The 13,713-nt window shown below is 36.6% G+C and overlaps 1 protein-coding gene across 3 annotated transcripts in view; it reads left to right on the top strand.

The window, feature by feature from the left end:
• CPNE8 (copine 8) overlaps window positions 1-13,713 on the top strand; it is a 231,768-nt gene that overhangs the window by 121,276 nt on the left and 96,779 nt on the right. For all 3 annotated transcript variants that reach the window (XR_009209480.1, XM_032173689.2, XM_058426966.1), the window contains exon 10: window positions 748-789. Coding sequence is in view for 2 of the 3 variants with exons in the window: in XM_032173689.2 (XP_032029580.1) it covers window positions 748-789 (42 nt within the window). In the remaining variant the exon portion in view is untranslated. The remainder of the gene's footprint in view (window positions 1-747; window positions 790-13,713) is intronic.

Raw genomic sequence — 13,713 nt, 5'->3', positions numbered from 1 at the left:
TATAAAAACCCCATCCATCCCAAAAGAAAAGCAAATAGAAGGTAAAAATCTCAATCTTCATTTTGTTACATGTGATAGAAAAATAGTTTCACCCATATCATAGAACTATTGATTATCAATATGTTATTAAGTTTACTTTGAAATTTATCATGTCACTTGACTATCATTCTTTTCATTTAATAAGATCATATCTTTATTTAGCTGGACTCATTTTTTCCTAAGAAAGTTCTTAGAAAAGTTCCTAAGAAAGTCATAATGTTCTTCCATATTAGCAGCATCAGTCAGCATCACCTGGTGATCTCATAGAAATTCAAATTATCTGGCCCCAATCCAGACCTGCTTAATCAGAAACTCCAGGAGAGAGGTCCAATAATCCATGTTTTGACAAGTGCTCCATATGATTCTGATCTTTGCTGAGTTTGAGAAACACTGCTCCAAGACAGCAAGTTTCAAGAGTGGAGAAGTGGGTGCATACCAAGTCTTTGAGGAGCTCTGTCAAACTGCACATGCTTCCCCTGTAGACTCTCCTTACTCTCTTCAAGGAATCAATGAAGATTTTAGAAGCCTCTTTTAAGATGCAAATTGGATTGTAATAATGAAATTAGCAAAATAAACTTCAAATTCATCTGTAAAATCTGCAAGCGTACATTGTTTTAGCTAAGAAAATCAACTTATTTTTAAATTCTCAACCATACATTATTTTGATCTTACTAAGTAACTTTACGTGTATGTTTTTCTCATGTACAGAACAATCAAAGTAGAGGTGTATGACTGGGATCGAGATGGAAGGTAAGACAGTTCTTATCTTCTTACTCTTGAACTGGGTGTACTTTAAGAGGCACATACGTTGAAATGACCACATTTTTAAATTGTAATTTTTAGATGGCATATTTGTTTTGTTTTTCCAAATGTTACTGATGCGTTTACATGAAATTTTAAGAATGAGCATATTTTCTCCAACCTTGAGATGAAAATAGAGGTTTTTCTTATTTCCAGTAACTTAGTAAAGATTTTCAACTTGAGTCTGATGATTATAGATGTCTAGTTTTATAGCTGTAGTGAGTATCAAATTTCTGCATCTCACAATTTCTCTGAACATTTCTATAACATTGATATCCCATACTGTTCAAGGGAATACAGTAAGCTTTGCATTCACCACCCAACTCTGCCTATATATATATACCACACAACAAAACTCGAGAACTGTGTCTGGTCATTGCCAGACCAAATAGTTATTCAGAGCTCTGCAATCACTGTAGTCCTCTGCATATCAAAGTAGACATTGAAGACTAAAAGAGAGGAAACACATTTTTTTCTTTTTTAAGCATATTTTGTTTCTACTGTCATCTACATAGGATGATGATGAGATGTTTGTAAAATGATCTTAATCCCAGGACCCAGAAATGCTCAAATCCCATTTTGCCCTAGACTACTGCCTCTCTAGGTGCTCCCTGAAAGGGCTGAATATGCAGATATCAAAGGAGAATGATAAATGGGAAAGCAAAGGTTACTTTTAATTTTTCAGTCGATGTGTGTCCTAAACTCAAATCCATAGCTCACTGATAAATGGAGCTGAAACATGAGGTTAAAGCTAAATAATGCTTTTCTCTCTGCATCGTGTACAAGCCAGAAACCAACCCTCAGAGGGATGAAAGTGCCTGGATAGCTGAACACTCCTGTGAATACAGGAACAAGTTCAAGAAGGCTGGCCTGTGCTGCGGGGGCATGCTCTTCTCTTCCCTTCTGCTGCATTGGCAGAAAGTTGCTCAGTTGGGGAGCCACACGCCAGCATGTGTATGACACTTGCCCATATGCTTACTCACACACACTGTGCAATAAGTGTCCTGGAATTTGATGCAAATAGTATTTTTTTTTTCTTTTAAGAAGTGATAAGAGAAGATGGGGAGAGAAGTGGAGCTTATTATTCCACACTTTAGCTGCTACCAAATAAGTATATAAGACTCAAATATTTCAGTCTTTAAGTTGTATCACAAACATTATTATGAAAAACAGTTGTAACACTGATTTGAAGTTTGCTCTTAGAGATAACTTCATAATAATCCATGCTATGCTACAGATCTTTACGTTTCTGCCAGGTATTCATTTGGTTAATGTATTATTTAGTTCTATGTGCATTCTGGAGAAATCTTATCAGAAAACCTTCTATTTTTCCATAGGGAATTATGCTCCATTGCTTTATTAAACTTGATTCACTGAGATAATGAGTTTTGCTGCTCAGAATAATAGGAAATAATGCCAGTCTGATAAAGGACTTTGTGCCCTGTATTATATACCCCATTTTATATTTTAATTGTGAATAGGCAAAAGTGGCGGCTTTTCCCTAGTAATTTTTAACCCGTTTTCCATTTAGAAACAAAAAGTGCAGCTCCCAGCCAGAGCTCCTTTAATTTTACATAAACACGATCCTTGAGGCTGAAGCAAATCTGACTGATTTTCCGTGTGAAAATATAAAAACTGTGTTTGGAGTTATTTCTAAATAGAACTTGTCTCTAATCCTAATGTAACAGAAATGTATCTGATATTACATTAGACTTAGAGACAAGAGTATTTTTCGGCACATGAGAAATGGCTTAAAACTTTGGGAAATGGTTTTAATTTAACCACTAATAAACAAGGGGTATAAATTTAGGTTTCATCCACATCCGTAGACGTTCAATCCTAAATTTGCTGAAATTATAGATATTGTATTGTCTTCCTTCAAATGATGAGTTTCTGTGACTCTCCTATTGTCTCCAATCTATTTCTGAGCCACAAGAATTTTGAATAGCTTTGAAGATCAGAATTACCTTGGAATTTAATTATCTTTTTTCCTGACTTGAGCATTTTGAGCATTCCTATTCAAGATATGATTTATTGAAAGTTTCTAACATGCCAAGTATTCTCTAAGCTTTTTTAATGTTATTCCTTATTTAATTTTCACAATAAATGATAGGTACTACGTTAATTACCTTTTACAGATAAAGAAACTGAGGCAAAGAAGTAACTTGCCTAAAGTCAGAAAACTAATCAATGGTGGAAACAGGGCTTGAACCCTGGCAGTTCGCTTCCAATAGTATATTCATAACTATTGCACTGTCTTTTTTAATAGCATTGTAATCGTAGTTCCTGGCATTAAGTGAAAGGCTTCAACCTAGACATTGGACTTACTCTGTGCTACTTTAATGTGATAGTTATGAAGACTATAAGGAAAATTTAAGAAATAATCTAACATAATTTTTTTAATTATCTGAAATTGTATATTGTCTGGAAAAGTGGGTAAAGCATTCCTTGGTAACAGTTTTTATGTAACTAGAAGTTAGGTAGAAAGAAATGAGTATTACAGACTCTGAAAGAATCCTAATAGACATTGAAAGGACCAGTGAAATGTAAAAAAGAGGTGGCTTAGATTAAGTGAATGAGAGCTATAATAAGAGCAAGAATAGAGAGAGAGAGAAAGCGAGAGTTTGTTCACAGATGATTTGTGCCATTAGATAGGAAAAATATTTTTCAACAAGAAATAGTAATTACTTTTGAGACATCAGATTTAAAAGCAAAGAAACTATTTAGATATTGAGATTTGATAAGCATATTTTGTCATTGGGTCATCAGCTGCTTGGGGGGAAGACTGGCAGTGATGGAGGATATATTAATGCATTTTTAAATACTCATCTTACTATACCATCATTAACAGCATATTCCAAAGAAGTCTAAGGAGTTAAAGACTGAAAATAAAGGGGTGAGATTGGGAGGGGAAAATTGTTTGGTGAAATTTAAACATTCCTTGGAAATGAATTATATGATTAGTAGAATAATTAGGATAATGGATTGTAATTTTGTAAGTGTAAGTTTAATACCTTTTTGATGTTTGAGTAAAGTGCTCTTTTATTAATCCAAAAATAGATCTATATTTTAATGTAGAAAATTTAGTGTATAATTCTATATAATACATTTTCACCAAGAAACCTTTTTCAATGTTAGCAAAATGATCAGTTTGTGGATGCCATATAAAAAGCAAAATTAGAATAATTCTTGATAACCCTTTTAATTCAATAATATGTCTTATGTATGAAATTTGAAAGGCGCATTAGTCTCCAATAAAATATAATACATTGAAGTTTTTAAAAATCCAGATATTAATTTTATAATTTAATAATAATGATCACTGTGTGTATTATTATACAAATTGATATGAAGCTTATGATTATGTGTGGTCTAATAACATGGTTATTACACTTTTTTACATGTTTTTTTAATCTAACAAAATTGCCCAATGTAGATTTTTTTAAAAAATCAGAGTGACTATGATAGGACTCATTATATTTCATGACATAATGATCAACAGAGACTGTTTCCTATTACTTATTTTTGTATTCCTGTCGTCATTAATATTTGTCCTAAATCCTGTACATGTGTCATTTTTTACCCTATTTGTTGATCCAGAACTTTTAATTCTTCTTATTAAAAAGCATTATTTGCTCAGTGGATGTTTTTTGACAACTTGGACTAACATTATACAATGGAAATATAATGCAAGTCACATATATAATTTTACATTTTCTAGTGATAACATTACAAAGTAAAAATAAACCAGTGAGATTAATGTACTAATATATTTTATTTAATCCCGTGTTTCCAGAATATTGTCATTTTAATATAGAATCAATATAAAATTACTAAGAAGGATTTTTACTTTTTAAAAATACGAAGTCTTTGAAATGTGGTATACATTTTATGTTTACAGCACATCTCAATTCAGACTACCTACATTTGAAGTTATAGCAGCATGTGGCTAGGGGCTGCCATATTGGTTGGTACTACGTAGACTTTAATGAAGTCCATGTAATGTGCATCATAAGTAACCTTATATCAGATGAAATGTTTGTCTGCATTTAGTAGAAGTCTAGAATCGACTCCTTATAAAATGGGGAAAAGCTGGTCAGATATCTGTATTATTTTGTATGTAAATTTACTCATAGAAAACCAATAAGGCAATGTGCTCTTTCAATCTAGAGAGAATATGTCAGTCAAATATTAAAGCGGCAGCCAGAGCAATAAAACAAGACCCTGTCTCTATGAAAATAGTAAAAACATTAGCTGGGCATGGTGGCATGTGCCTGTAGTCCTCGCTACTTGGGAGACTGAGGCAGGAAGATGGCTTGAGCCCAGGAGGTTGAGGCTTCAGTCAGCTACGATCATGCTACTGCTTTCTAGCCTGAGTGACAGAGTGAGACCCCTGTCTAAAAAAAAAAAAAAAAGTGGAAAATGCTTTACTTGCTTACAATCACATTTTGTTTTACTAGCTAGAGTATTTCAGACAATTGTGGTAATGATATTCACAGATTGGGCACTTCAGGGACTGATGTCCTCTTGCGTCAGAATTCTGATGGCATTTTTGACTAAATTCATCAATTGAAATTAATTCTGTAAGAAACACCTCACAAATCTATGAAGCATACAGAAATGTGGTAATGTGGTGATGCTGCTGAGCGTGTGACCAGTTGACATTAAATTAGGTATCTTAAGCTAAAGTAGAATAGAAGAAATATAGTTACCTGTTCTTTTTATTGAAACACATTGATAAGGGTCTGAGAGTTAGAGGCACTGCTTGACCTTGTTATTAATAATCAGTTGGAATGGATTCAATTTTCAACAAGTTAAACCACAATGCTAAAATCATTCCTATACTTCTCACTATTTCTTTTTTTTTTTTTTTGAGATCGGTGGATCACTATTTCTTTAAAAGATGTGAACGAAGAATATTTAAAGCTCACTTTAACAATTGAAAAGCTAAAGTGCTGAGAAACTGCCTTGTGCTGGTTGCAAAGCAATCAGTAGCGGTATCCTTGAAAAGCTTCAATTGCTTGAAGTTTTTTCAGCTGAATTTGTAGCTTAACTTAAAATTCAGGGAGCATTAGTGGAACAGTGCTGCATTAATACCATGTGGTTGTGATGTGGGACTGATTGTAAATGGGCCACCGAGTAGATTGCTGCCTACCAGAAAAATGATGCTTTGATGAAAAGGCTGAGTTAGTGAACTGTCCATCATAAAATCCCTGCTTGTGAACAGAGAGAGTGAAAGTTTCATTTTTACCACTTTGCATTTTATCAAATGTAGTCATTTCAATAATGATATTTATATAATTAAATGCAAACTTCGTTTGTCTGCAAAATACCATACAAATGCTGTCATTTTCTGTTGTTACCTTAGAAGATAATATTTGATCAATGCATTTGATGTTTTCATTCTGGGATTATGCATCATCATGACCAAGTGATTCTTTGCCTGTTGCTGAAATGTATTTGTGAGTTGTCTAAAACATTAGAACTCATTTAGAAGAAGCATTTGTAAACCTTTTATATTTTTCTTATTTATTTTGTTTCCTCACTTACTCTGTGGAATCTTCCCTTAATGGTAATCTACAATTTGCTTGCAGTTAACCCTGAATATACTAAACCTGTACTTAGTAGGCAAGTTTCAGCCTCTTTTTCTTGTTCCCTTATGTATCACTTCTTTGAGACTTAAAATGTTGATAAATGGAATTTCATAATCTATATGTGATTCATTGACATATCTAGTCTTCCAGCTTCTAAAAATATAGGTCATGGTTTTTCTTAACTGTAGCTTGTGAATTTTTTGTCCCATTTCACTTCAATCTATAATTCTTGCTCTCAGGAAAGACTGATTTAATAATATATGTATCTAGTATACCTGAAGTGGTAAGCAATTTTTAACTTCTGTACATCTTCATTTATTTATGACTCAATAGAAATTATATTAATTAATTTATGAAGAAATTGTTATTGAGCACTCATAATGTGTTCAACATTTTGCCAGGTAATATGACTTAACTAAAAACTTCAATCTTTATACAACAATATTTTAATTTTATTTAATGTGTTTTTTTAAAATATATATCCACCTGCCTACCTTGAATGGTTTGGGATTCTTTTAGATAATGTTTCAGAGGAAAAGCCTCTTTCTCATTTTCAATAACATTTTTAAGAAAATTATATAAACATTCAACACCAGCCCTTTACTAGCAGATCTTTGCAGGATTTTTGAAAGTGGTATTTCAGCCAGTTTCACTATGCAGTTTTGGTGTTTGTCCTGTGCTCTTCTATCTCACATATTTGCTTGGCCTCACCATTTGCAAAACCCTTCTGTGTTCATTTTGCCTGTTGATATTCTGTTCAGGTCCGATTTCAATGCTGTCATTTGTATGAAAGTTTTCCTTATACATTGAAAGTCATTTAATCCCTCCCTCTTGTGTGTTTACTTTGCCACTTTGGAATGTTTATCAGCATATCTAACACATTATGACTTATATTGAAGTTATTTGTTTCTGCTTTGTCCTTCATATCACAGTAATCCTCTCTTATCTCTGGGGGAATATGTTCCAAGACCCCCAGTGGATGCCTGAAACCATGAATAGTACGGAACTCTTTATATAGCTCTATTTTTTCTTATACCTACATACTGATGTTAAAGTTTGATTTTTACCTTAGGCACAGTAAGAGATGAACAATAATAATAATGTAGAACAATTATAACATACTGTAATACAAGTTATGTGAATGTGGTCTTTCTCAAAATATCTTATTGTACTGTACTCACCTAACTTACAGATCGTAGTTGACAGCAGGTACCTGAAACCACAAAAAGTAAAACCGTGGTTAAGGGGGCAGGAGTAGGGGAGACTTCTGTAATTATAAACTACCTGAAATCAAGGACTGTGTTTTGTCATATTATTCCTCACAGTGTAGATTATAGTGCCTTTAATGTAGTAGCTTCTTTTTTTTTTTTTTTTTTTTTTTTTGAGATGGAGTCTCGCTCTGTCACCCAGCCTGGAGTGCAGTGGCGCAATCTCGGCTCACTACAAGCTCCGCCTCCCGGGTTCACGCCATTCTCCTGCCTCAGCCTCTCCGAGTAGCTGGGACTACAGGCGCTCGCCACCATGCCCGGCTAATTTTTTTGTATTTTTAGTAGAGACGGGGTTTCACCGTGGTCTCGATCTCCTGACCTCGTGATCCGCCCGCCTCGGCCTCCCAAAGTGCTGGGATTACAGGCGTGAGCCACCGCGCCCAGCCTGCTTCTTGCTATGTTACTTCAGTAATACAGAAGAGAGGACTTAAAATAGAGCTCTGCTATCTTTCTTTTTCTTGCTTTCTTTTTTTTTTTTTTTTTTTTTTTTTTGAGATGGAGTCTCACTCTGTCACCCAGGCTGGAGTGCAGTGGTGTGATCTCAGCTCACTGCAACCTCTGCTTCCCAGGTTCGGGTGATTCTCCTGTCTCAGCCTCCTGAGTTGCTGGGATTACTGGTGTCTACCACCATGCCTGGCTAATTTTTGTATTTTTATTAGAGACGGGATTTCACCATGTTGACCAGGCTTGTCTCAAACTCCTGAGCTCGAGTGATCCACCCGTCTCGACCTCCCAAAGTCCTGAGATTACAGGCATGAGCCACTACGCCCTGCCAGCTCTGATATTTTTCTATATCAACACTCAGTCCTCCATCAATACTTATATCCCCTTTATTTTAAATTATGGAATTACTTTAAATAATATTAGAGCTTTTATTTCTCTGGTGAAACTTCAGATAGTGAGTAATTAATTTAGATGTCATTTTCTTAGTCTTGTTTTCACAATTTGCAGGTACCTTAGATTTTATATTCAGGAATCTATCATCTTTCTTGTCATTCAGATTAATTACTTTTTCTGCGTTATTCCATATCTAAATACTGATAACGTTCACCAACAGGAGAATTATCAAGTTCAAATCATCAAATACATTTATATTTTAAATTTTTATTTTTAATCACCTTACTATTTAAATTCGTCTCCATTAGAATGTCACCAGTCAAATTTGGAATACAAATTAAATTCTAATTCTGGTATAAGGTGATATTAGAATCTTATGGCTAGAAGAGGCCTTTAGAGTTAACTCTTTGTTTACCAAGAACAGATTGAGCATATTTCTTGATACTTGATACTGAATGAGTTATATTAATTTCACCACTAAATCTGCCTTTTCTCTCTCAAGTTTTATTCTGTTGTGAGGTTACCAGATGTGATATTGAAAATATTTATCTTCCATCAAAATAGATGGGAGCTGTACAACGGGAATAGGGTCCTGGGAGGCCTTTTCTTTGCCAGAGCCAGCTTTTTAATTGCTGAATTATGGGGTGGCCCAGGGAGTCCAGGGGAAGGTTCTGGGAAGCTGAGGTAGTAGCCAGGCACACAGAAAATGGTGAGCAGTGACTAATTATCAGCGGGAGGGTAAATAGGTATCTTTGTATTTTTATATTTACTTTGGCTTTATTGATTTACATCCCTTGAATGTAAGGCCTAGGCATTACTACAACCCCAACCTTGCAGACTGGAAAGATCGTAGTCATATTAACCCTGCCCTTGCTGTCATCCACTAAATCCAATCAATTGCCAACACTTGCATCTGTTAGAAATAAATAATTGAATGTTGCCTCCATTGTCACTAGAATGAATGAATTTCCTGAAGTTAATTATGTAATTATTTATGGTTTTATGACATGAAAAGATGGAATAAACACAGATGTTTATGAAAACAGTATAAATATTTGTTACCAGGCTAAATTTATTTTGCAACAGTATCACAATTTATGCAACAAAATACTGAGGATGAATTTTTTAAAAGTAAACAGATACTGAAAGAAAAGAATAGTAAAGAGAGCAGCGTAGCAGTAGAAAAAGTTTTTACAATGCAGCCTGGTGGAAAAGAAAATAAATCAGAACTAAAGATAGCCTGAATAATAGAAATGGTAAAAAGTGATATTATAAGGGACTATTGTGAATTAGACAAAATAGGAAGCTCTGGAATGAGGGCAAGTGGGTGGACCTGAGGTTTTATACATGTCTGTCAAAAACATCTGAGTTATAAATCCAGCTTTCCAAAATAAATATATATATATTTTATCTCCAGTGCCACTATTGCTGAATTAGGATTAACTCTATCACTGAAAATGAACTCAAGTTATCTGAAAGTACTAGTTTTTAATTTGGCCTGTAGGCATAATGTAGTATCAACATTCCTAGCTTTCTAACTCAACATCTCACAGCAACTCAAGCTGAGAATTGCTATGTGAAGTCCATAGATTTAAATACATCAAGCTTTATAGGTAAAAATATCATACAACAAAATGTTAAAAGATGATTAGAAAATAAATTGCAACATATGTAGTAAGATAAGATTTCTTTAATGTATAAAGAGCTCTAGTATGATAATAAGAAGATGCCCATACCTAATAACAAAGGAGCAAAGACTTTAACAATTTTTTTAAAAAAGGTGAATAAAGATTTTAAAAATGAAATTTTCTAGAATATTAGTCCGTTTTCATGCTGCTGATAAAGACATACCTGAGAATTTACTGTATTCGTCTGTTTTTCACACTGCTGATAAAGACATACCCAAGACTGGGCAATTACAAAAGAAAGAGGTTTAACTGGACATACAGTTCCAAGTGGCTGGGGAAGCCTCACAATCATGGCAGAAGACAAGGAGGAACAAGTCACTTACATGGATGATAGCAGGCAAAGAGATAACTTGTGCAGGGAGACTCCCATTTTTCAAAACCATCAGATCTCATAAGACTTATTTAATATCAGGAGAACAGCATGGGAAAGACCTACCCCCAGGATTCAGTTACCTCCCACCAGGTCCCTCCCACAACATGTGGGAATTCAAGATGAGATTTGGGTGGGGACACAGCCAAACCATATCATTCTGCCCCGGCCCCTCCCAAATCTCATGTCCTCACATTTCAAAACGAATCATGCCCTCCCAACAGTCCCCCAAAGTCTTCACTCATTTCAGCATTAACTCAAAAGTCCACAGTCCAAAGTCTGATCTGAGACAAGGCAAGTCCCTTCGGCCTATGAGCCTATAAAATCAAAAGCAAGTTAGTTACTTCCTAGATACAATTGGGATATAGGCATTGGATAAATACAGCTACCCCAAAAGGGAGACATTGGCCAAAACAAAGGGGCTACAGGCCCATGCAAGTCCAAAATCCAGCAGGGCAGTCAAATCTTAAAAGTCCAAAATGATCTGCTTTGACTCCGTGTCTCAAAGCCAGGTCACGCTAATGTAAGAGGTGGGTTCCCAGGTCTTGGGCAGCTCCACCCAAGACCTTGTGGCTTTGCAGGGTTTAGCCCCCTTCCTGGCTGCTTTCATGGGCTGGCATTGAGTATCTGTGGCTTTTCGAGGTGCAAGGTGCAAGCTCTCAGCATATCTACCATTCTGGGGTCTGGAGGACCATGGCCGTCTTCTCACAGCTCCACTAGGTGGTGCCCCAGTAGGGACTCTATATGGGGGCTCCGACCCCACATTTCCCTTCTGCACTGTCCTAGCAGAGGTTCTCCATGAGGGCCCCTCCCCTGTAGCAAACTTCTTCCTGGGCATCCAGGGGTTTCCATACATCTTTTGAAATCTAAGCAGAGGTTCCCAAACATCAATTCTTGACTTCTGTGCACCTGCAGGCTCAACACCATGTGGAAGCTGCCAAGGCTTGGGGCTTCCACCCTCTGAAGCAATAGGTCAGGTTGCACTTGGCCCCTTTTAGTCCAAGCTGAAGTGGCTGGGATGCAGAGCACCACGTCTCTAGACTGCACAGAGCGTCACAGGGACCCTGGGCCCAACCCAGGAAACCATTTTCTCCTAGGCCTCTAGGCCTGTGATGGGAATGGCTGACACGAAGACCTCTGATATGCCCTGGAAACATTTTCCCCATTGTCTTGGGGATTAACATTTGGCTCCTCCTTCCTGATGCAAATTTCTGCAGCCTGCTTGAATTTCTCCTCAGAAAATAGGATTTTCATTTCTATTACATTGTCAGGCTGCAAATTTCATGAACTTTTGTGCTCTGCTTCCCTTATAAAACTGAATGCCTTTACCAGCACCCAAATCACCTCTTGAATGCTTTGCTGCTTAGAAATTTCCTCTCCCAGATACCCTAAATCATCTCTCTCAAGTTCAAAGTTCCACAAATTGTTAGGGCAGGGGCAGAATGCCGCCAGTCTCTTTGCTAAAACATAACAAGAGTCATCTTTATTCCAGTTCCCAACAAGTTCGTCATCCTCAGCCTGGACCTTACTGTCCATATCGCTATCAGGCTTTTGGTGAAAGCCATTCAACAAGACTCTAGGAAGTTCCAACCTTTCCCACATTTTCCTGTCTTCTTCTGAGCTCTCCAAGCTGTTCCAGCCTCTGCCTGTCACCCAGTTCCAAAGTCGCTTCCACATTTTTGGGTATCTTTTCAGCAACACCTCACTCTACTGGTACCAATTTACTGTATTAGCCTGTTTTCAGGCTGCTGATAAAGACATACCTGAAACTGGGCAATTTACAAAAGAAAGAGGTTTAATTGGACTTACAGTTCCACGTGGCTGGGGAAGACTCACAGTCATGTCAGAAGACAAGGAGGAGCAAGTCAAGTCTCACATGGAGGGCAGCAGGCAAAGAGGTAACTTGTGCAGGGAGACTCCCATTTTTCAAAACCATCAGATCTTGTGAGACTTATTCACTATCACAAGAACAACATGAGAAAGACCCACCCCCATGATTTGATTACTTCCCACAGGGTTCCTCCCAGAACACGTGGGAATTATGGGAGCTACAAGATGAGATTTGGGTGGGGACACAGAGCCAAACCATGTCAAATAGTAATCAACAAAAAAAGAATTTAAAACATATGACTTAATATATAACAAATAACATTTAAACTAATGTAAACTGTTCAAACTAAATAACTTTTTAAATGAAACTGGCAAATATTTTAATATATATTACCCAATGCTGTTTAGAGTGAACTGAGATAGGTATTTTTATATTTTTAAGGTATTATAAATGGGTACACATTTTTTGAAACTAATTTAGTTACATGTATTAATATCCTTAAAAATACTGTTATGGTGGATCACAAGGTCAGGAGATCGAGACCATCCTGGCTAACACTGTGAAACCCCTTCTCTACTAAAAATACAAAAAAAATTAGCTGGGCATGGTGGCGGGTGCCTGTAGTCCCAGCTACTCGGGAGGCTGAGGCAGGAGAATGGCATGAACTTGCGAGGCGGAGCTTGCAGTGAGCCGAGATTGTGCCACTGCACTCCAGCCTGGGCGACAGAGTGAGACTCCGTCTCAGAGACAAAAAAAAAAAATACTGTTACGACTTTTATCTAGTAATTTTATTTCCAAGAATCTATTCTAAGGTAATATTGGAAAACTGAAAAAGGCTTGTGGTAAAAATGTTCAACTCAGTTATTTATGATAGAACAACACTGATGTCCAAATTAAATTGTGGTACTTCCATCAAAAGGAACAGTATGTATCTATTAATAGTACTGCGTTCGGGCAAGGTTGCTCATGCCTGTAATCCCAGCACTTTGGGAGGCCACGGCAGGCGGATCACTTGAGGTCAGGAATTGGAGACCAGCCTGGCCAACATGGCAAAACCCCGTCTCTACTAAAAATACAAAAATTATCTGGGTGTGGTGGCTCATGCCTGTAATTCCAGCTACTTGGGAGGCTGAGGCAGGAGAATCGCTTAAGTGGAGGTTAAGTGCAAGTCGGAGCTTGCAGTGAGCTGAGATCGCGCCATTGCACTCCAGCCTGGGCGACAGAGTGAGACCGTTTCAAATAAATAAATAAATAAATAATTACAATAGTATTGCTTTCTAGGAAT

Source organism: Hylobates moloch, unplaced genomic scaffold, assembly GCF_009828535.3.
Source record: "Hylobates moloch isolate HMO894 unplaced genomic scaffold, HMol_V3 SCAFFOLD_13, whole genome shotgun sequence".
NCBI lineage: Eukaryota > Metazoa > Chordata > Mammalia > Primates > Hylobatidae > Hylobates > Hylobates moloch.
The sequence above is the reverse complement of the archived record's forward strand: the minus strand, read 5'-3'. Positions and strand labels throughout refer to the sequence as shown.